This window comes from Heloderma suspectum, chromosome 8 (genome assembly GCF_057233095.1).
Source record: "Heloderma suspectum isolate Gila_16-S chromosome 8, 16-S_ref, whole genome shotgun sequence".
Lineage (NCBI taxonomy): Eukaryota > Metazoa > Chordata > Lepidosauria > Squamata > Helodermatidae > Heloderma > Heloderma suspectum.
The window spans coordinates 23,331,716-23,355,406 of record NC_139465.1 but is presented as its reverse complement, the minus strand read 5'-3'; the positions used below and the strand labels follow the sequence as shown (position 1 = coordinate 23,355,406).

General features: G+C 43.3%; 1 protein-coding gene across 4 annotated transcripts; it reads right to left on the bottom strand.

The window, feature by feature from the left end:
- Positions 1–742: 742 nt before the first annotated feature.
- Positions 743–15,526, bottom strand: ZNF507 (zinc finger protein 507). Of its 4 annotated transcripts, none has more exons than XM_084813078.1 (7): positions 15,443–15,526; positions 8,369–10,479; positions 7,704–7,809; positions 5,089–5,203; positions 3,957–4,061; positions 1,761–1,895; positions 743–1,222 (listed from the first exon to the last, which is right to left on the bottom strand). In XM_084813078.1, exons 2-7 carry the CDS (start codon positions 10,472–10,474, stop codon positions 859–861), a joined length of 2,931 nt encoding a protein of 976 aa, XP_084669204.1. In that variant the 5' UTR covers positions 10,475–10,479; positions 15,443–15,526; the 3' UTR covers positions 743–858. The 4 variants fall into 4 exon arrangements, 3 of the variants coding, with proteins under 3 accessions (XP_084669204.1, XP_084669205.1, XP_084669206.1); XM_084813079.1 differs by having other exon boundaries at positions 1,101–1,222; positions 1,832–1,895; XR_014784732.1 differs by lacking the exon at positions 743–1,222 and having other exon boundaries at positions 1,832–1,895; positions 7,708–7,809.
- Positions 15,527–23,691: the final 8,165 nt, after the last annotated feature.

The following is a 23,691-nucleotide window of genomic DNA, read 5'->3' as shown; positions in this document are numbered from 1 at the left end:
TGTGAAATGTTACTTGATGAAAGAGAGAGAAACCTTTCTTTGTATTGTTTCAAAGTTTGGTTTAAAGTTTACGTATGACCACTTGTACCTACCTCCCCCCATCTGCTCCTCCAAATTATGGCACTTCCAGCATGCTGAAATGAAACACCACCTAGTTAAATGCCTGCTTACATATATAGCTAATATTAAGAAGTTTTGGTGAACTGTTCGGGTCCAACAAGACACATTTAGATACACACTCTGAGCATCTCTTATTGTAGCATCTCATACTGAGAAAAAAAAACCTAGCCAGCCAATTCATTAGCAAGCTACCAACTTCTGTTATGTTATCTGTATGAGCAGGAACAGGCTTTTTTTTCTGAAAAAGAAATTAAGCTAGGAAGTATAAGGTTTAAGAAATTACTTCGTCTTCCTCTCTCTCTCTCTCTCTCTCTCAATTGCTGTTTCATATTCAGCATATTATGGTCAGTCATGTCAAGATTTGTTTTTAATTTACCTGAAATGAATTTGACACACTTTATATAGTTTCAAGGCAGGAAGGTTAAACCCCTTAAGTTAACACATTGTGTGAATTTCCTATTATACTACTATGCTTTGGATTAGTAGTAGGCATTGAAAATGGCTCTGTCGACAGGGGATAATGTTTTCAGTGGCCCTTTACTGTAAATGGAGTTTTTACTGTTCAATTACTTCACGAGCTTGAGAAATAATCCATTTTCTTGTTGATACAAAGACTTCAAAATTTAGGAACATCACTATATATTTTTACGCACAGTTCTCTTTAGCAAGTATTTCAGGTAATGTTAGAGAGCACAGGAAAACAGCACTTTAAGGAAACTTTTTAAAAGGCAATTTCATCTAGCTTACACTTTGAGCTGTGGCGTGGTCCTTGTTTAGAATTATGTTTATAATTTCACCTTCATGCTCCTTCATATGATCCAACAAATTCTCTTTGTTGGTGGACTCAAATCCACAGATACAACAGCAGAAGAGCAGAACACAGTATTCTGCACCAAGGTGGGACAGGTTAGTGGTTTTGTCTGAATTGCACGAGGTATTCACTGTAGAAGTAGGATTCTGATTTTCATCAGAATTCATGGTTTTGTTATAAGTCTGGTTAGAGGAGTCCAAAAACATCAAGCCCTCTGAGTTACTTGCCAAAGGAACTGAACTGTCTTCAGAGCTTTCAGTTATCATCTTCCCAGGCAGCTGACCTGGGAACCTAAGAAAGGAAGAAAGTGGTTTATTCTTAATTTATTAATACTGAGCAGATGGCATTTCTCTTGTGCTATGGTTCAATACTATACAAGATTTAAAGATGATCACTAAGGTTAGTGTTGCACAAGTTACGTTCAGCATTTCCTTAACAGCAACTCTCATTGTGCCCCCATCCTTCCCCCTCATTGCAGAAAATCCCCAAACTGATTTTTAAATTCCCCTTGACTTTAACAAGAAATTTCAAGGTATTGCACATGAGCTGCCTATCAGGAAACTGCATCCAGTGCATTTACGTTGTGGTTCCCTACACCCATCCTGGAAACGTTTTGTATCAGTAGATTTGTTCATCAAACTGTTCTCTGAACTTAAGGGATTCAAACCCTTAGGTTTTAGGATAGTTTTAGGATTTGTTGAGGTACTGGGAGCTGCCAATAAGGAAACACTCTAAAGTAACTATATCCTGTAAGATAACTGATGTGTTCATGTCTTTGGATTGTGTCCTATATTACAAATGTAAATCATAAGTCCAATTACACACACACCTCCCATTTTGTGAAATTGCATCATTAATAGCTTTGTTCACTTGTTCATAGTTATAATTTTGGTCACTTGCATGTTTCCACATATGAGACTTCAGGGAAGGAGGATGGCTACACACATATCCACAAAGGGAACACCTGGAACGATAGTAAGAAGCAGAAGTGGTTACAAGTGAAAAACATCAACTCAATATTACTTGTCCAAAATGCTCAAATTATAGAGGTTCTATGCACCCTCCAATTTCCAACCTGACTTGGTTTAACTGGTACTGCATTACATTATATTTTTAAGGATCATGTACTGGACATCTACACCAAAAAGTAATTCTGCCACGTGTGAAAGGAAAACACATTTATTTATTTATTTATTTTATTTGCGACACTTCTATACCATTGAATATAACAAAATCCCTCTGTGGTTCACAATAAATATTAAAATTACTTTAAAATACAATATTAAAAACACAACATTAAAAATAGTTCCAACTACAATTAAAAAAACAATCCAAGGAGCAGTAAAATGGAACGGCATGATTAATTTCATTACAGCCCAGGGAAGGTCTGGGCGAAGAAGTGTGTTTTCAGGAGGTGCTTGAAAGATGCCACATTTTCTGCCTCCTGAACTGGGAGGATTTTCCAAAGGGTAGGTGCTGCTAGCAAGAAGGTCTGCCGTCACAGTTTCATGCCAAGGCAAATCCAATAATTAAATATTAGCAATTAAAATGAAAACCAAAGGATTAAAAAGAGAGAGAAAAAAAGAACACACATGTGAGAGAAATTTGGAGTATGCAGAATATTCTCATATGTTCAGGATATTTTCAGAAGGTCTCGGCAAAAGCCACCACCAAAGACTGGATCAAAATGATGTGGGAGAGGATTCAACCATTCTGCTGAATTATTACATATCTAAATTAATCTAAATGGATACAATATTATCATTAGCCCTTCTTAACAGGTTCCTCAGTGGAACAGAAGGCCATAACTCTGTGGTACACCTCATGTCTTGCACACAGAGGTCTCAGGTTCAATCCCTGGCTTCCCTGGTTAAAAATGTAGTAGGTGCTGGGGAAGACCTCTGCAGGAGGCCTTGAAGAGTTGTTCTTGGAGAGTAGACAATATTGGGCTACATGGACCAACAGTCTGACCTAGTATTAGGCCAGCATTAGGAATTGCACTGGCTGCCAATATGCTTCCGGTTGGAATTCAAGGTGATAGTGATGACATTTAAAGTCCTAAGTAGCTTGGGACCTTGATATTTGAGGGAGCACCTCCCCCTATATATGCCTGCCCGAGGATTGAGATCTGTTGGAGGAGCCCTCCTCTGCACCCTACCAGTGCAAGACATACACTACGGTGAGATGTGGGAGAGGGCTTTTTCTGCTGTGGCACCATGGCTGTGGCATGCCCTCCCCTTGGAAGCCCGATAGGCGCAGACACTGGTTTCATTTTGGTGCCAAGTTAAAACATGGCTTTTTACCAAACTTTTGAGGGCTAACTGGATTCCCTGAATTTGCACACTGTTTTAACTGTTTTATTGTTTTAGATTTTAAATTGGTATTAGCTAGCTTAATGATTGAATATGTTTTTAGCTATTTAAAGTATTTATTGTTTTATAATGTTTAAATTTATTTTATCTGTACGCTCCCCTCAAATCTTAATGATGTAGGGTGTGATACAAATGTTTTAAATAAATAAATAAAAATAAGTAGAATTAGGCAGCTTATGTTCCTAACAGTTTACTTATGCAAAATATTGATCAAATTGTCAAAACAAAATACTAATCAGCTTCCATCTTTTCTTCCCCAAGCCCCATTTGACCTGGAGTGAATCAGAACCACATCCAGAACATATTTCAAGTACGAGGGCTCAGCCTGGAAGATACAGGTAATAAGGATGTGCAATAAGAGGTACAAAATGCACCTTCACGGCTTAGTAATTAAAGTCCTCTCAAATACATTTAGAGAGCCACTTATGGCTTCCAGAGCTCAATCACTCATCTTTTTAGAGGTTATCCAGTGCTTCAAGCCTCCAGAATACCAGGTTATAACAGCAGCAAAGTACAAAGAAGAAAAAGTCATAGACGGTCCCTTAACCAAGCAAACTGTGAGCAGATTTACACAGAAAGGTCACAGATCTTAACTCCCAACTATTTATCCAGGTAACAACACTGCAGCCTTTGCCAAGTTGTTAGTTACCTACTTGAACTGCTCCATTAGCTGTACTGCCTGGTGCTCCTGTGGGTGGCGCCTCATATGACATTTCAAACTGTTCATATTAGTTGTGGCGAAGTCACACACTCGACATCTGAAGAAAAACAGAGAAGAAATTGATTCCCAGCAATCTTAGTCATTTTCCAATACAAGCGCTAAGAGGAACAATGGGCATTGTGGAAGGATAGGAACAGTTTAAGGAAGCTTGGCAGTTTATAATTCATCGTGGAATCCTACATATTCAATTGTCAAGTATATTAAAGCTGTTCAGGTAAAGATGCCACACGTTAAGGGCCTCCAGAGCTGTTGGCTGTCTGCTTAAGCAAGAAGCTAGAGCTCTATCCTTATGTTCTAAGTGGTAAACCTTCACATACATCATGCAAATGTTGAGATTCTCTGGACAGCTGTGCTTAGTTTTTTTTTCAAGTTAAGTCAGAGCAATCTTATGTCCCCTAGACAGCATCTGGGGGACATAGGATATTTCAGTTTGCTGGCTACGAGCTCAGAACCAGGAAATTGCTCTCCCTGCCCCCTCCGCCACATAGCCGGTGCAGAGAGAACTGTGCCAGCTACCTCTCCATGCTCGGAAAATGGAGTGGAGAGGTGGAAAAAATGGGGCGTTCCTGAGGACAAGGAGGGGAGGAGTCCAAGGCAGCAGCCATATGAGAAATACTAATGCTGCCCCAGCCTCCTTCCCTCCCCCTCCCCAAAGCCTCTGCTAGATGGCTGAAATCACCCATCTAGGTAAAATGCATTGGATACTCATAAGTTGCCGAGTTCAGAGGCTTATGAGTACCCAGGTCACATCCCATAGGATTGTGCTCTAACAAATCTATCCACATTTTTGGTAACTTCCCTACCTGGTATTCTTTTATTTCTTTTTTCACAATTGAAAATGAATGATATGTATGACAAGTAAATGCTTATGCAGCGATGTGCAGAAGGCTGGTAGATTCCAAATATATTGTCAGAGTTAATCAGTGATAAATGATACACTTCTTCAAAATTAGGTTATTTAGATCACCCACCGTATTCTATCTTTAGAACTAGAAACTAGAAGAACATCATTCAAAAGAAAATACCTCTTAAATGCCAATAAAACAAAATGCTGAGACACTCACCTATATGGCTTATCAGAGTTGTGAATCCGCCTATGATTCCGCACACCAACATATGTTGTGCTTGTGTAATCACAAATGTCGCATCTGTAAAGTTTCTGGACTGAAATTCTATCTCCTATATGATAAGAACATAAGAGCCATACTGGATCAGAACAAAGGTTTATCTAGTCCTATATTCTGTTCCCACAATGGCCAGCCAGATGCATCTGGGAAGCCTACAAGCGGGACATGAACACAGTTGCTCCCTCCCACTCATGTTCCCCAGTCATCGTTCTTTCTCACTATTCAGCTTCACTGGGTGACCCCCAGGTTCTAGTACTATGAGAGAGGCTCCCAATGAAGCCGAACAGTGGGAAATTCAGCATAAATAAAATAAAGCACTTCTTCACACAGTGCATAATTACTGTGGAATTTTATACCACAAGATATAGCGAAGGCCACCAACTTGGACAGCTTGAAAAGGTGATTAGAACTTTTCCTCCACATCCACTTTCTTTACACCTCTACCATATCCCGCTTTACTCACCTTTTCCTAAGCTAAAAAGCCCCAAACATTGTACCTTTCCTCACAGAGGAGTTGCTCCAGCCTCTTGATAATTTTGGCTGTCCTTTTCTGCATCTTGTCTAGCTCTGCAATATACTTTCTGAGCTGCAGTGACCAGAATTGTACGCAGTATACAATCCAATTTTTAGAAGTCGTTTTGTTTAACACAGAAAGATTCTATTTCATGTTGGTCAGGCTGTAACCTTCCGACACGAACAAGAACAGTTGTGAAGAGTTTGGTATACACTCTTTTGAGTTGGCTTACAGCTGTGGAAGGGATTTGATTTAGGATATGTTTAGGATAAAGCAATTAGGATCAGTCCAACTGCACAAGCAACCCAAGTGTGGCTGCTTGAGCCTGCAATCTGAGAAATCCTTCCCAGAATCACACAACTCAAGAGTTGCATCCCAGTGTCCTTTTGACATTGCCTGGGAATCACTCTTGGACCAAGTGCTTCGGATGCCAAATTGTCTTCAGCTAACCTGATAAGTATCTGAGACTTTTCTTCACTAAATTGTTAGAGCAAGGAATGAAATAATGTTCGTTGGCAAATAAAGATACAATACCTCACCGTAAGTATCTAATCACTAACTCCATCATATTTTACACACAATTATATCGCTAGCTTAGACTGGCTATTTTACAGAATGCAACTATTTCTCTTACTGCAAGGGACCTGCTTTTATCCCGTGTGTGTGTGTGTGTGTGTGTGTGTGTGGGGCGGGCAGGTAGAGAAGGAAGGGCAATCCCTGTGATGTGTAACAAAGTGACTGATTTCAGTAGAACAGCAAAAGCAGGTGTTTCTGTAATGCATGTTGTTGCAACGGTCCTACATTATTAGGCATTTACAATCCAATCATATGCGGTAAGATACCTCTAATGTTATAGCACAGCCGTGATGAACAGGGGCGACAAAGATTTCATAAACATGAAACGAATGTTCCTGCTCGGATAACTCGCACATAAACAGATGCTGTGCCATAAACTTCTTGGGTTTGGGCTGTTTTATAGAGGTGACATCTGTTTGACAAGAGGGCTTCCTTCCTGCAATCGTATCATAATTTGAGTGCAAAGAGTTTCCAAAATACTTTAGAAAGCTTAAATTCTCATTTAATGAATGCTATTAAAAGGAGAACATTTTCAGTCAAGTCACACTTCCAACCCCATGATTTGAAATACAAAAAAAACACAGTAAGATTTGAGGCAGGGCTTCTGTGGAGTGGTTTTTCTGGGGACGGGGTGGGGGGGGAGAGGATGCATCATCAAGAAAATATGCAATAATTTTCCTCTGATTCCAGGACTCTTTCATTGGAAGGCCAGCTTTTTCCTAAAGAGGTGTGGACAGTAGCAAAGACAGGTGCAAGCTTCTTCTTGTACCTACTCTGCCAAGTTTTGCACTATCAAGTGATTAAAAGCCCTATGCAGAGACTGCTGAAAAGGCGTTTCCTCTGGCGATTCCTCATGGAGTGGGTGTAATGTTTCAAAGCTCCTTATCATGTATATTGCCTCAATTGTGTATACAATATCTGCATACCAATGTTGCATGTTCCTGTAATGGTGCTGCTGTTGCTCAGATACTACACAAGATTGGGAAAATGAATATAGCAAAGGCTTTTAAATATTACAGCCAGTTCGCACATGATGTCTACTTAGGGTTTAAACAAACCCTAGGTAGCCGTGAATGAACAGGAGCAAGCGAGCGCGCTGGTTCCTATTCGCCTGCCCAGCCCCACTGCGATAAATAACTATGGGTTCAAACTCTAGGTTGTTCATCCCCCAGCAACCCAGAGTTCCATGTTCAGATGTCACGATAAACAACCCAGGGATACAGCATCCCTGTGTTGTTTTATCACAGCAGGAGCAGACAGGTGGCTGGGAACCAGTATGTTCGCTCACTCCTGCTTCATTTTCAACAACTCACGGTTAACAAACCATGGGTTGATGATAATGGGTGAACTACCTGGGTCACTGCACGGGGCACGGTCACAGTGAGGGGATTCTCATGAATCTGCAAACATTTAAAAATCAGCCCAATCCAAACGTTAAGCGAGTCAAAAAGATAGACAGTACCAACTCTTTCATCCACTTCACTACAAGTTATGAGACTGTCAGATGAGGATGTTGAGTATATATCTGGAAGGCTGTGCTGCTCTCTCTCATGGCTTCGCAGCTGACTCTGAAATACAAAAAGTTGCACAATCTTTAAAAAGCATGTAAATACGTAATGGTTAATCCATGATACTGCAGTTATTCTCCTGTCAATCGTTGTCTGTACTTACATTGTCAGGTAACTAAACCAAAACAATACAATTAAAAGAGATTCAAAGAGATTTAAATTAACCCCACACAGGGTGGGAGTTGGGAGAGAGAGCCAATTTCCAAGTCAAGTGGGGATGATGAGGAAACAGAACATGCTAATCTAGTTTCTTGTAGTGGTACAAGTTCTGCAAATTGAATTCTGACACTGAAGCTTCCTTGACCCACCTCTGGATGAACTTTATGGGTTTTGACAACCACTCCAATCTTGGATGCCAAGGCCGTTACTCGGGGACTGAGCATTGCCAGACACTCCACTGCTGGTACTCCCAATGGTGCCTCTCTGGCAACCCAGACAGAGATGGTTTGCAATGCCACCCCAGTTAGTTTGCCAGACTACACCTTTTGGTTCACTTAGTTCAGAACAATCAAGATTTCTATATGCAATCAGAATGGCAAACACAAAGCAAAATTTTCACCTTGTAATGAAAGGATTCTTCACACTGCTTGCACTGGTACATTCGGGTCTTGCAGTGGTTGATCATATGGCTTTCTAAATCCTTACTGTTGTCTGCTATATGTTCGCAGATTGGACACTGATAGGGCTGCCTCTGGCGATGCACCCGCAAGTGTTGCTTGATGTATCCCTTGTTGCCACTGCTGTAGTGGCACAAGCGACACCGGAAGGGACGATCCACACTGGGTATATATTCCACCAGGTTACTCCCCAGCATGTTGGGATCCGTTGCAGGTTGGCATTGGACATTGTCTTGCAACTCCTTCAGAATGTCATCATCAGAGGCATTCTGGTCTGTCCTTTCTTTCAGTTTTTCAATTACAGTGAGCAGTGACATGCTAATGCCCATTTTAATGGGGCTGTCTGTTAACTCTGGTTTATCTTTCTGTATTTCCATGAACGCACAGTCAGTTTGGTTTAGGCTTGCGAGTTCCTCGGTTTTAAGGGAGGTTACCAATTTAGAATGGGCTACATAGCCACCATCAGTTTGCCTCTGCCCAGTGTCTGAACCTAAAGAATTGACCTCAGCAAAGGCTCTGAGGCTTGACCGGGCTAGCTCTGCAGCTCTGATCGGCATTGTAACAAGAGCTTCAGCAGCTAGCGAGTGCAGTCTCAAGGACTCAGAATTGGTTCTTCTTCTTGTGGGAGGGGCATTTTCATCGGATGCTTTGACTCTGCCAGGATTTAAGTCACTATCTTTCTTCTCTGTGTTGCTCCATCCAATTATTACTTCTTCAAGTTCAACAGAATTTTTATCCATATGATAAACATCCCCTGATGCATCACGCACAATGCGAGCCTGCTCAGACATTTTGTTTTTTTCAGCCTCAGTGTCGGGGTCCATCGAGTAAGGCTTCTGCAAGACAGGTTCTTCAGCACTTGGCAAACGTTCCACTATAACATTAACATGACCTTTTTTATTTGGGCTGCTGTTAATTATTTTCTGGGCCGATGAAAGCAAGCTATCGGTTATCAAATTATCTTGTTCCAGATCTGTATCAGACATAGTCTCCTCTAATGTTTTGCCTGTGGGTGAAAGTGTAGCTGACTGACCGAGGACCGCCTCCTCTTTTATAGGTTCTTCTGCTGGCGGACTGTTATAAGTCAGTTGCTCGGGACTACAAATATGGAGTTGAACGGCCTGGTCACTACAGACACCCAGTTCATGATTTTCTAATGAAAGGACAACAGTATCCACACTGTGAGGAACACCTGATACAGAGGAGTCTGGTAACGTAGCTTGCTCGTTTTCTTCCTCAAATATGGGATAGGAGCAATCGACTTCACCTGCATGCTTCCAAGCATGTGTTTTCAACATTCTTTGCTGACCACAGGTGTAGCTACAAATTAAGCATCGGTACATTCCGTATTGCTCATAAGTATACCATTTTCGTCCCGCCTTCTCAGTCACATGGGGAGACTGAAGCTGGGCCACCTGATCAGTGCCTATTTTGACAAAACTTTCCGTTGGCCCATGCAAAGTGGTATTAGAAAGACTCATGCACTGCTGCTCCTTTGGCAAAGTGTGGGTTTTGTCACCATTCTCTGGGTGATGCCTGACATGAGCTTCAAAGTCTTCTATGCTTCTAGTGGCAAAATTGCATACTGAACACATAAGTATTACCTCATTCTGCTGACCATGTTGTTTTATGTGTTCTTTTAACAGAGGAAGAGTGGGAGACAGAGATTTACAGAGACTGCACTGGTAGCAAACCACCTTCCTTCTATTCTGTGGAGGACAGTCTGTCACATAATAATCTTCAACATTTATGGTGCCCAGGGCAGGCAGTTCAATGAGCTTAGCTGGGACCTCTGGGAGGTTTTGTGACTCAAGTGACAGCGTGTCGGGATGCAAGCGTTTTTTTCCTATTAAAAGACATTTCTGTGATTTTTCACTCTCAACGATCTTGCTTAGCTTTTGGATGACTTGGATTAGCGGATCAGGATTACACTTCCTCTGGTCTTCACCACTTTCTGAGGTTGGGCTTATGACTGCTTCAGAGATCAGCACAGCTTCTTGTTCCCCAATGTTTGAGACTAGTGTTGTAAAGTTGCTATCTTCTTCCATACTATCTGAAATGTTAAAAAGAAAAATTCTATAAATGCTTGTGTTACAAAACAAGATATCAAGGCTATTGAACACAAAGATAGAAATGTACGAATAAATCCATGGTTTAGACTTAACTGTTCATTTCAGAAGCCAACAATGCACAAAAGACTGCCTCCTCAGTGACAAATAATAAATACATGTATCTTTAACTGTGAAACAGATCCAAAAGTTATTTACCCCCTTTTAAAATTTGCTTTGCATCAGCACATGCTGGGTGCTTCTGTGCAATCAAGAACTGACCTTCCATACAGAAGGCCTATCCCTGTTACTAGACTTCTGTCTATCAAAAGAGGTTGTTTAGAAGGAAAAGGGCCCCAAATTAGTCCTTCCTCTTGCCAACCCTGCCACTTATCTCAGTTGTGTTGGTTCTCTATAACTAGAGGTGATTAGGTATGATATCATCCATATGTGCCAGTGTAGAATTTCCTTGATCTGAACATCTGTCTGTTGATCTCTCATAAGTGCCTAGGGAGTTCTCCTTCCAAAGCTAATTGAAAATGTTCATGGCAATAAACTTTGGAAAGACATTAATAAGACAGACCTGTTATTAAGCATTTGAATACTTAATCAAATTATTTGATTAGAAATATTTCTAAAGAATTAGTCCATCCTGACTGGGAGATAGTATCAAAATCAATGCGAATTATTAATATCAAATCTGCAAGCACACAAAAATGAAACAGCATATGTAACTATGATCTACTTTCAGACAGTTTTGTTTAGGGTGGAAGTCACCATGTTTCCCAACTCCATAATGCTAGCTTCATATGTTGTTTAGTAACAGAAACATATCAGAAAATATGATTGCAAGATTGAAAAATTCTACAGCTATTCCAAACCAAGCTAGACAAAATTTGGTGTGTTATTTCACACTTAAAGAAGGCTGTAAGCAATTGTTCAACTTGGCAAGGAATGCATTTCATTTGCAGAGTAATTTATTGCAAATACTCTTCCATTAAACAAGCACATATAAATGGTGTGTCTGTGTCCCCCTCCCCCTCCCCAGTTCCCTATGGTGTGAAAATCATAGAGAAGTCCCCAGCTACAAGAGTCTTCACTTAGTTAAAACTGTAATGACAACAGAATGACAACCCGGGAATTAGATGACATTACACTTTTGACAGTTCTTTCTTAAGATTCAGGCAGATTTAAAATGACAAAGTTTTGGATCTAAAAAGGAACAGAATGCAGAAAGATTTTTATTATTTTTACAAACACACTCGATAGAAGAACTATTTTATAATGAAATCAACAAGTGCTGCACCTACCAAATATACTCTCATGTGTTAAAACAATAGTTAAACTTCAAAATGAACATCCTTTTTTAAGGCATTTGTTGTATGTGATGTAGCAAGGGTTTGCCAGTGTATGCTCAAGATGCAACCATCAATTAGCTATAATCCTACACTTACTTATTAGACAGCCCACTGAACTCAAAAACACTCAGGGATGTCCTGTTAGGCTGCAATCCTATACCCACTGCAGTTAAGCCCTATTCAATCTCAGTAGGATTTACTTTTGAGCAGGCATATACAGGAATGCATTGTTAATCTCTTTAGTGCCACAGAGCTTCAGTCTTTAAGGGTATTTCATTTTATTTCCCAGAACATCCCATTTTACTGTTGAGTGTAAACTTTCCAGTTTACAGACAGGAAAAACTAGTTATAAAGAACTTGCACAAGACAACAGCCCACTTTGGACAATCATCTCTCTGCTTAATAAGTTAAGGTATGAATGCGCCTTTGCCTGAGCATGTAGACCCTTTGTAGCATGAGCAGTCAAGCCAGGAAGCTTCTAATCATTGTTCCCTGTTTCCTCAGAACTGGGAAATTAATTAACCATAAGTCTTCCTAGTTTCATTGCTTGCATGGCAAAGAGGCTGCATGCATGGGCAAAAGGCTTGCTTATACCTTGGCTTATTAATCTGAGATGTGATCATCTGAATGTGACCAGTGTGTTTCAGAGTGCATAACATTTTAATTAATGAGAAAAGTAAATTCAACATCAATAATTATCCATTTGAAGCATGCTCACTTTAAAACAAACTGAGGAACAGTTTTTAAAAAGCAAGATGCATGAGAGGTGCTGGCTCCAATCCCTCTTTGCAAAAGGAGGAATGATTGTCACCTATCTTCCCTTTCATGCACTTGCCATCTTCTCTTAGGTGGAATATGGTTATGCATGGTAAACCTTGGGTGATTTGCCAGAGCATACAAGGTTCCATAGCTAAGATATGTAGTGTTTTTGTTCCTGTGAATGTTGACAATCTCAAGCTTCTGGCTCATCAGCAAAAGTTGACAATCCCTCTGCTGGTGATGATCAACATTCACCAGGAAGATAAGATAAAATCAGCACTTATAGTTCTGTGATTCCTTCCCTGAGGGCTTTCTTTTGTCAGGTAAAGCAGCTGAGGGCTTGGGGGGAAGGACCTGATTAACCCTTTCATTCCCAATCATTTTCCCATTAAAAATCAACCCCCTCCCAAGCTACTTTTCTTCAGAAGAGATAAAAGACATGGACGTGTCATATCTTTTATTTCTTGGGGAGAAAATCAGCAAGGAGGATGGAGTTTTGGATAAATGGCTGTGGGGGGAGGAGAGTTAAACAGCCCTCTCCTCTCCTCTCATCTACTCAATCTGAATCCAACCACAGGTAGTTTATCCTATAAAAGAAAGCCCTCAGGGGACACACAATTACCAAATACATATAATGTACTGCTCTGGCCACACTTATAGATTCTTAATTGCCACTGATTTCAGTGGAACTAATGCACGGATAACTATGTGCTGGATAATGGCCATTGTTATAAAGAGCCTCAGAAAGGGCCATAGCTCAGTAGCAGAGCACATGTTTAGTCTACAGATAGTCCCAGGTTTAATACTTGGCATCTCCAGTTAAAGGATCTCGGGTAACCATGCTACGTAAGACCTTTACTGAAGACAGTGGAGAACAATTAAGTAGGCAATACTGGGCTAGATGGCCCAAACATCTTATTGTATAAGGCAACTTCATGTGTTACATATCCTGAAAGTAGACCCATATACTTGACCACCATAACCAGGGTCAAAGGCTCACCCATAAAGCAATCACTGCAAGAACATACTAAAAGGAGTATTGTAGAAGTGCAGTTATAGGATCAGATTAAAGACCATAACCGTCACATGAGTTATATCTTTCATTTTCAAATACTACCATATCTAGGATTAAACAGGCATTTTATTTGCATTTTTAAAGCAAAAAAAGTAATAGAAAATTAGATAGTTTTATGATACCGTGCTGGTATCTGCTATCTTTGATCAGTAACATCTCACTTTCCACAAAATCTCCCCAATGAACTTTTTTGTTTGACCTAAAGAAACATATTACTGACATTGTTGTTAAAAGAGTTCAGGCTGATAAAGATTTGCCAGCTTGTTATGACTTCGTATCAAGGAAAGTACTAACAATGTTCCTTTTGCAACACTCTTGAAAACACAATGCAAGATATAGGGTTTCTAATTACTTCATTAGAATTTACAGCCTCACTGAGACTGCTAAACACAAATCACACTGACCTGGTTCGCAGAACATGACTGCCCACTGTGGCTTAATTTACTTGCGGGGGCTGTTGCATTGGGCCAGGCACCATCCTTCAACCTTTTGAGATCTACTTTTGATCCAAAATGCATTTAGGGACACATTTCTTAATTCCTTACCATATATAATTATGGTAGCAGTGCTCTGCTGCGACCCACCTTAGTTCAAGCTGCAACCCAGTAGGGGGTCTCAACCCACCAGTTAAAAACCCATGTAAAGAAAGATGGGAAGAGATAAAACAATGGGCAGAGGACTGGGTTTGGATGGGGGAGTTCTAAAATTTCTACTTAGCCTTGAAGTTCACCCTGTGACTTTGAGCTACATCTCCTCTTTTTCAACATGTTGTGAGAACCTAAAGTACTACACAAAAGATAACCTACAGCTGGCAATAATTGTGTGTATGAACAACTGGATCCAAAGTGAAGAGGATCAGATGAACATGGAGATGAAAAATCTTCTTCCAGGCTTCAGGGCCTGTATTAGCACTAAAGAGGGGAGATGCTGCTAACACTGCTGCTAACAAAGAATCTGCGTATATATTCTTAGATTGCAGAGCAAGGACATGTCTTTTTCTTGGTTCACACTGATGGAACAACAAATGAATTAATAGCAGGAGGGCACAGATACCCCAGTGGGGCTGAGAGAAAAGGCACCCCAACTCTCCTTCATGCAAGGTTGATAAGGGGGGCCTTTTCCACATAAATGTCTACTCAGGGGGCAAATTCCATAAGGAATTTATGTGTGAGCTCGTTTACCACACGAAGAAAAAAAGTCTAGTGGCAGCTTAAAGACGGACAGATATGCTGTGGCATAAGCTTTCGTATACTAGGTGCATAAAACATTACCTGGCAGATGTTATATTACAGGAACACAGAGTGGAAAGATGTTACCAGCGAGTGCAAAGAGCCAAGCAATGCTAAGATTGTACCTTCGCAGCTCGTGGCCCTTTGGCCCCATGGCCTATATCCTCCGCACTCCCCCCATATCCACGTGTGTGTGTACACACACATTATATGTAACATTACACACGCACTTTGCCAAGTGAGGATAACTCTCCATGCACCTGCCGAAGCGGACTCTGACCCGCAAAAACTTCGGTCTCAATAACCCCATTATTAGCCTGTCTTACTTTTAAAAAAATAATAATTTCATCCCTTTCCTTCGGTTACTGCTGAGGAAGGGCTCGGAAAGGGACCGAGGGCTTATGAGACGGGTCCCCGATCAAGAAGCCGCTTTCCTCCCTCGGAAAGCGCCTTCCCCGCTCCGTCTCTCGCTGTCTCCCGCGGACAGCTCTCCCTCTCTCCCACCTTCAGCCCGGGCCCCACCTCACCGCGCTACCCTCACACCCACCTTCCCAAAGGGATGTTTTTTTCCTCCTCCCTTCTCCTCCTTCTTCAGGGAGCACCGCTTCAAAATGGCGACGATGGAAACGGGATCACGTGGCCCGCAGATACCCGATCAGGTGACCAGAGAGTGAGAGTTCCGTCCTGCTTTCTCTCGCCTCCCGCCCCTCGTCTTGCCCTCCCGCCTGTTACCATGGAGACCCTAACGGGACTCTGATGCTGCGCGGCCTCTGTCCGAACACGAGCCCGCAAATCCGGGACTCCCCCCCCCCTCCCCCCGCGTTCCTCTCCTGCCGCAGCCCAGCTGGGTGGAAACTTTGTAAGGTGCGTGCGAAGAGAGCGAAAGCGCCGGCTTCTGAAGTGCTGGTTCACGTGGAGCTTAGGAGGTTGTTTTTAAACCAAGTCAGACCATAGGTCCGTCTAGCGCAGCCTTCCCCAGCTGGCACCCTCCAGACGTGTTGGACTACAGCCCCCAGCATCCCCAGCCAGCATGGCCAATGGGTGTTGCAGCGCCACTCGTCTGGAGGGCACCAGGTTGGAGAAGGCTGAACTAGCCCAATATTGTCTAGACCAGCCTTCCTCGAGGTGGCACCCTCCAGACGTGTTGGGCTACAACTCCCAGCATCCCCAGCCAGCATGGCCAATGGGTGTTGCAGCCCCACTCGTCTGGAGGGCACCAGGTTGGAGAAGGCTGAACTAGCCCAATATTGTCTAGACCAGCCTTCCTCGAGGTGGCACCCTCCGGACGTGTTGGGCTACAACTCCCAGCATCCCCAGCCAGCATGGCCAATGGGTGTTGCAGCCCCACTCGTCTGGAGGGCACCAGGTTGGAGGTGGCTGAACTAGCCCAATATTGTCTAGACCAGCCTTCCTCGAGGTGGCACCCTCCAGACGTGTTGGGCTACAACCCCCAGCATCCCCAGCCAGCATGGCCAATGGGAGTTGCAGTCCCACTCATCTGGAGGGCACCAGGTTGGAGAAGGCTGAACTAGCCCAATATTGTCTAGACTAGCCTTCCTCGAGGTGGCACCCTCCAGACGTTTTGGACTACAACTCCCGGCATCCTTGGCTATTGGTCCAGGATGATCAGGCCCAATGGGAATTGTAGTCCAAAACATCTGGAAGGCACTTCATTGGGGAAGGCCGGTCTATACTGATCGGCAGTGACCCTCCAGGGTTTCAGACATGGTCTTGCTGGAGATGCCTTATCTGGAGATGCCAGAAATCGAACTTGGGACCTTCTACATGCAAAGCATGTGCTCTGCAACCAAGCTGGGGTCACTCCCTGACGCTACCATGCAATCCTGTACATGTCTACTCAGACAAAAGCCTGATTTAAATCCAGTGGGGCATATTCCCATTGGATTGCACCTCTAGAATAGCATTGCTCTTTGTTACCACACAGTATCACATCATTGTTCCTTTTTTGCTACTCCTCTAACTTGCTCTAAGGTGGCACCTTAAAACTAACAAACCAAAATACCCAGAGGCTATGTACCTCAGATGCTAAAATGGGGCCGCATCCTCTTATTCCTATACAAGCAAATTCATTCTCCATGTGTGGAACCTTATGTAGCCCCCCTGCCACCCCAACCCAAACAGCCCACTGAGGACTAACATGCTCAGTAGTCACAGAATGTTGGCTTGCCTGCTGGAAACAGAAGTTGGGGGAGGCAACATGGGAAAACAGGGCGGTGGTGGAATGCTCTGCTTGAGCTTCTTCAACTGCTTATAGCAGTCTTCCCCAACCTGGTGCCCTCCAGATGTGTTAAGACTACAATTCCCATAATCCCACAGCCAGCAAGACTCTTCTGTCTTGTTCACCCTCTCTGGGCAGTGTGGTGTGGAGAACTGAGCCCACACTGCTGCCTTGAGGCATAGCGTGAGCAGCTGCCTCTGCCCTCTTGCTTACCTGCTCACTCTCTGCAGCGCCACGTAGATGGCTGGTCAGTGGAGGAGCAGCCACCTCATTTTCTCAGTCACTCACCTGCACTCTCCCTTGAAGCAGTGTGGCAGTGGGCATTGGGCCCTATTAGCCCACTCCTCCATCCACCCAGTGAGAGAAGGATGAGTGAGCAGGCAAAGGGGACAGCTGCTCCTCCAAGGCGCAGCCACCTTTTGCACCCTCCCTCCCTCTGGATGGCAAAGTCCAGTTCCTTCTCCTGCATCACCCAAAGAGGTAGGATGTGCAAGCAGGGAGAGTGTTCTAGAGAGACAGGGCAGGTGAGCAACTGGGGGCAGTGGCTGCTCCTGCAGGAAGGAGGTGCTGCTTCCTTTGGCTTGCCGTCTCTCCCTCTCCCTCTGGGTGGCAATCTTCTAGGGGCAGGTGGGCGAGCAGGGAAGGGTGCAAACAAAAGAAGGCAGCGACTGCTCCTACCATCTTCATCTTGCTCATCCTTCCTGGGCACTGCCGCAGGGTGGACTGGGCCTGTGCTTAGAGGGAGCATGAGCAGCCACCTTTGCCCGCTCACTCATCCTCACTCTCTGGGCTGTGCAGCACACATGGTTGGTCATGGAAGGAGCAGTTACAGCACAGTCTCACTTGCTCACCTAAATTGTTCCTCTGGGCAGTGCGGTAGTGGGGATTCTGCCCACTAATCCAATCCTCCCTGTTATGCTATAGAGGAGGTGGACGGGCAGGGGGAGAGAGAGAGAAAGAAAGGGGAAGAGACAGTAGCTGTTCCTGATCACTCAGCTTTTGTTTCTCTCAGCAGCAAGGATAGGGCATGTGATGGTTCAGTCTAGTCCATTATTGCCTACTCTGATTAGCAGCAGAGTAGGTTTTCTGGTCACCTTCACCTCTGTACTCCTCCTGCTCTGCATTTTGGCTAGACAGGGCTTTTTGCCCGTCTAGATGGGCCACTTCAGAGAAGGTGGGAAGGAGGCTGGGGCAGCCTCTGGATACATTGTATCCCAGCTTCCCCAGTCCCCTCCCCTCCCACCACACGACCCCTTTACTCCCTTTCTGAGGTTGCTCACAGGTCACTCTGCGCTGGCTGCCGGGGGGGCGAGGATGGATGGATTCCTGGATCCATAGTTGAAGCGCTGTTTCCAACCTTGGATCCAGGAATCCAAATTATCTTATTGCCTCCCAGACTCTGTCTTGGGGGCATTGGATTGTTTCCTCCATAAACAGCTGTGTCATATCGTAACAACTGTTATTGTTATTTATTATTATTATCTTGTTATATTTATTAGTGACATTATAAAATGCAATTCTCTAAGCAACATACAAGATAAAGCAAAATTCAGTCAATAAAAATACAACTAATATGATCCAAATCCAGGATAATTGAAAGGATACAACAAATACCAGCAATAGTAAAAGCCAATCATTCACATAAAAGAGCTAAAGCCAACTCACTAAAGATAACAACCATCACCAACAGGAACTGATAATATGCAGGATGCTCTATGCAGCAGGTAGATCTGGATCTACCGGTAGTTTTCTGGATGATTTCTAGGAGATCAACAATGATTTCTGACTCCCAATTGTTTAACTATAGCAGCAACAAATTATACTGCTGAAATCAAGAAAGTTTGGATAAGTCTGGGAGGTGGCCTCATTGCCTGTTCTGGATGGGGTTGCACTCCCTTTGAAAGATCAGGTTTGTAGTCTGGGGTACTCCTATATCTGTCACTGTCTCTGGAGGCCCAAAGTGGCCATGGCAGCTCAAAGTACCTTTTACCCCCTTCGACTGTTTCACCAGCTACAGCCCCTCCTGACCAGGGATAGCTTGGCCGCAGTGGTACAGGCGCTAGTAACCTCAGGATTGGATTACTGCAATGTACTCTATGTGGGGCTGCCCTTAAGGCTGGTCTGGAAGCTGGAACTAATACAGAATGCAGAAGCTCAGCTGTTGTCAGGAGTTGCTTCTTTTCAGCATGCGACTCCTTTGCTAAGGGAACTGCATTGGCTGCCTATTCGCTACCAGGCCAGGTTTAAGGTTTTGCTACTAGTGTATAAGGCCCTAAACAACTTGAGATCAGGATACTTGAGAGCGCATCTTCTCCCTTATCAATCTGCCTGGTCACTGATGTCATCAGTTGGGATGCTCCTGTTGGTTCTGCATGGACCTATGGCCTGGTTGGAGTCCACCCAGAGTAGAGCCTTTGGTGCAGTGGCTCCCTTTCTGTGGAACTCCCTGCCTCTGGAGGTCAGGCAGGCACCAACACTGTGTTGTTTTCGGTGCCTGCTGAAGACATCTTTATTTCAAGAAGCCTTCCTTGATTGACCATATTTTATCAGTAAAATACTGATACAGTCTTTATCAATATTCTGTTTTCAAAAAACTTTTAATATGGTGTTTTATTCTTTTTATCTTTTATTGTTCACCACTCTGGAATCTGTTTAGATGTGGAATGGTATATAAATGTTGTAAATAAATAATCTGGAGTAGATTTTTGTGAGGAAGGACTGTGAGCTCCTTTCAGAGCAGGTATCAAGGAACCTGGGCTGGTCCACCCTATCTTCTACAATACTGCTTCATCAGACCACTCATGGGCCACAACATGTTACATCAGCATCATAAAAGATGTTGAAGAAGAATAGTTGCAAATGCTAGGCTGCAAATTGGTTTAAGGTTTAAATGCAAAACTATCAGCTGAACTGGGTGCCAAGTATATTCTGGAGATATTAAAAGGAACTAATTATGTAATTGTCTGTGTTTTTTAAATGCTCTCTCTTGAATTTTTAAATGTAAAAAGAATAGGTTGGTACAAACACTTCTGTAAATCTTTCCATAACAGAAGTCCATGCAGAGTGCCTTGGTGATAAACAGTGAATTCCTGACCCCATTTAAGTCAATTGGAGTCCTGCTTTTGACCTCAGTGAAGTCAAGGTTTCTTCCGCAGTATCTACTTATTCTTTGTGTCCCAGGTTCAAAGTATTTTTCAGTCATTAAGATGAATGAGATGCCTTAATGTTATTAATGAGTTAAGTAGCGGTGAGTTCCTCAAGAAACATAAGATTAAAGGATGTAGCATATTTTATGTATGAATTCAGGTAATAAATTTTCCCGGCTTATGCATTTTCTGCACTTGGGAAACATGAGTGTACCGGAACCCTTTCAGATACTTTATAACAGGCACTTTATTATAAATGTAACACCTAATTGGGGTCCCAACAATCATAAATTTGCAGTTCAGCATATTATATCGCGTGCTGCGATGAAATGGCCACAGCTCTTGAGTGCATGGCGCTAAGATCTTCATGAAGCTTCAAAATCAATGGTTGATGGAGTGCTCCAGGGATCAGGACCATCGGACAAAGGCTAGATGGCATGCACACAATTACATCAGCTGGGTTCGCATGACACAAGGGTGGTTCATAAGTCACGGTGGTTTGTTAACCACCCCTGCTCATGCTGGTTGCATGCAACCTGATTTACCAAATTACCTTCACTGGGCATGGGTTGTCTTGACGTTCAGACCTGACGAAGGTGTGTGGCTGGGGTGGTTAACAAACCTGTCCTAGGGGTGCTGGGTGGTTTGTTAACCACCTCAACCATGCACCGTCGCCGGGTTTGGACGTCATGACAAGACAAGCTGCACCCGGCAGGGGTAATTGTGTAAATTGGGCAGCACGCAGCCAGCATGCACGGGGGTTAACAAGTCACCATGGCCTATCAACCATCCTTGTGTTATGCGAACCAGTCCATTGGAACTCAATTGGCACAATACCATCTTTGCCTCTGCTCTGCTTGCAGGATGCAGCAAGGTTAGATGAGAACCAAGTTTTTATTTGAGCTAGGGTTCACTCTGGCTCAGTTCTGGGACTTTTAAATGCCAGGGCTTCCTTTTGTGGTAATGATCCAGATACCTGTGAGTCTGTCTACCTTGCAGAACCTCTTATCAACCCAAGGGCTGAATTCCGTTTCGGAGAAGTGCTCTGGGCCTGCATTTCATTGGTGGGCAAGGATGAAGGCAAAAGGGACAGGACCAATCCCCCCTCCCCAATATTGGAAAATAGCAGCATATTTTAGCCTAAAGCATTTACTGCCAGTAATTAAGCCTTAGGAGAGGCATTTCAATCTTTTAGAATGCAGAAATGCTGCACAAAAACTGGGAAACCACCAAACAATTGGTGGTCAGGGTAGGCCATCTAAGGAACCCTGGAGACCAGATTGGGACCCTATCCAGGCCAAATTTGGCCCCTGGCCTTGAAGTTCTGCACCCGCTCTTCCACAAGCACTTCAATGGCACAAACTGGAGAGGGACTGTCCGAAAGTTAAGAGGAGTGGGAGGTTAGTACACTGTGTGAAGGAAACACCTTTTGGCTGGGAGACCAAGGATGAGAAAAAGCTCTCTTGTTGTAAAGGTAAGGGCCACTGTGGCATCAGCTGCCAGCAGACTGATCCTTGCTCTTGATCATGGGAACATATTCCATTGGGGGGAAGAATGGAAGTTACTTGTATAAGGACAAGTGTAACATTTCATCTAGTTTGAATTTTTATTTATTTCAACAGTATCATAGAATTCTTTTAGGGTACAATCCTAGAACACTTTCCTGGAAGTAAATCCCACGGAACCAGATGGGGGGTACTTCTGAGTATTTATCTTATCTATCATCTGTCTGTCTGTCTGTCTGTCTGTCTGTCTGTCTGTCTGTCTGTCTATCATCTCCATCTAGCCATCCATCCATCCAGCCAGCCATATATCCATCTATCTATCCATATTGGGTTGGATCCAGGATCTGTCTTCTACAAGAGGAAGGGTCCTTCCACTAAGGCCGTCTGCTCTTGGAAAGTCCCTCCATTGGATTTTTAGGGAGCCCCCTCCCCTCCCACTGTTCACCCCATTCAGCAGGGTCTCCTGACTCTCTGTGTAGCATTTTCAGGGGGCTAGAGAAGTTGCTGTTGGAAAGAGGGGTCAGGGAAGTCCTCTTCTGCCAGCACAGTGGATCTGGATCTGAGGCATTGGATTGCACTTAATTCCATATTGTTACAACCTATGGTCACACAATAAACCCCCACAACTAATATTACTACTACTGGAAAAGAGTTTTATTTGTCAGATGTTTAATTTGTCATTGTGTTTAATTTCTGGGGGAAAAGATGCCTAAAGCTGTTGTCTGGAAACAACAACCTCTGATTTGAAAACCTTTCCCACACATCCCTGATGTGTGGCAATCCTTTGTAGCTACTCTGTCATGAGGGAAATTCACTTTGAGCCCTGGCAACAGAAACAGCCCTGGCATCAGTTATACCCAGGGGTTTTTTTTAGCGGAAGAGCTTCCGCTATTGGGCACTGTAGAAATGAATGAATGAATAAGCACAAAGAAAAGGAAGATATTCAAAGATTGTTTATCACACAGAGGACATCAGAAGTATAAATTGGGGTGTGGGTATTTAAAATACCATACTAAGAAAGGAAATTACCACATATTATGATCACTATTCTGAAGGAGAAAGACTACTATTTATGGATTTGGTTTAACTCCATGAAATTAGGAGTGGAATGCAATACAAGTGGGAACCTGCACCAAAAGTTTACAGGGTGCCCCTAGCCCCAAACAGGAGTGTTCCTATTCCAGGCTGCAGCTAGCCTGGAACAGGAGTCCTGTAGGACAGTTTAGGATTAACTAGGTGGGAGGGGGGATTTTAGGAGGGGGAAAGGAGAAGGGACACCATTTTTCTTTCCCACCCTCCTCAAACCTTTTCTCACTGGTTATATAGTGCAGGTTCAAGCGCAGGACTGGCTGCCAGCATGGAACCTGAATGCTTTATTGCTCTGTTTTGCCTCCAAACTGATTGGCACGGGATCACCCAAGTTTGGTATTAGAGAGAATGATACTACCTCCATGCTTTCCCTTATATCTCCACAAATAAAAGGGCTGGAGACTTTCTCTTGTATAAAATGAAGAGGAATAGAATAGTATACTTTAGATGTCAGGCAGTCAGTTCCACAGAAATACTAACATTACTACCAGCTCAGTTTTTAGAGAATGAGAGTCCAAGTTGCACCTGACCTGATCCACAGCTACTGCATCAGTCCCCATGCTAGCTGCTAGAGATAGGCAACCTCCTCCCATAAACAACCCTCAACAACCAGACAAAAATTTGCCATTAGTAAATTTAACTCAAATTAAAAGTAGTGACTGGGGATTGGTGGCATTACCACTGATAATTCTACAAATCATAGCTTCACCTTTGATAATAAACCTCTAGCCAGTGGGAGGAATGAATGATGTCATCACCCTCGACTGGTATATGGGCAGCTGTAAGGATACCAGCCGCAGGCAGCTGAACTAGACCT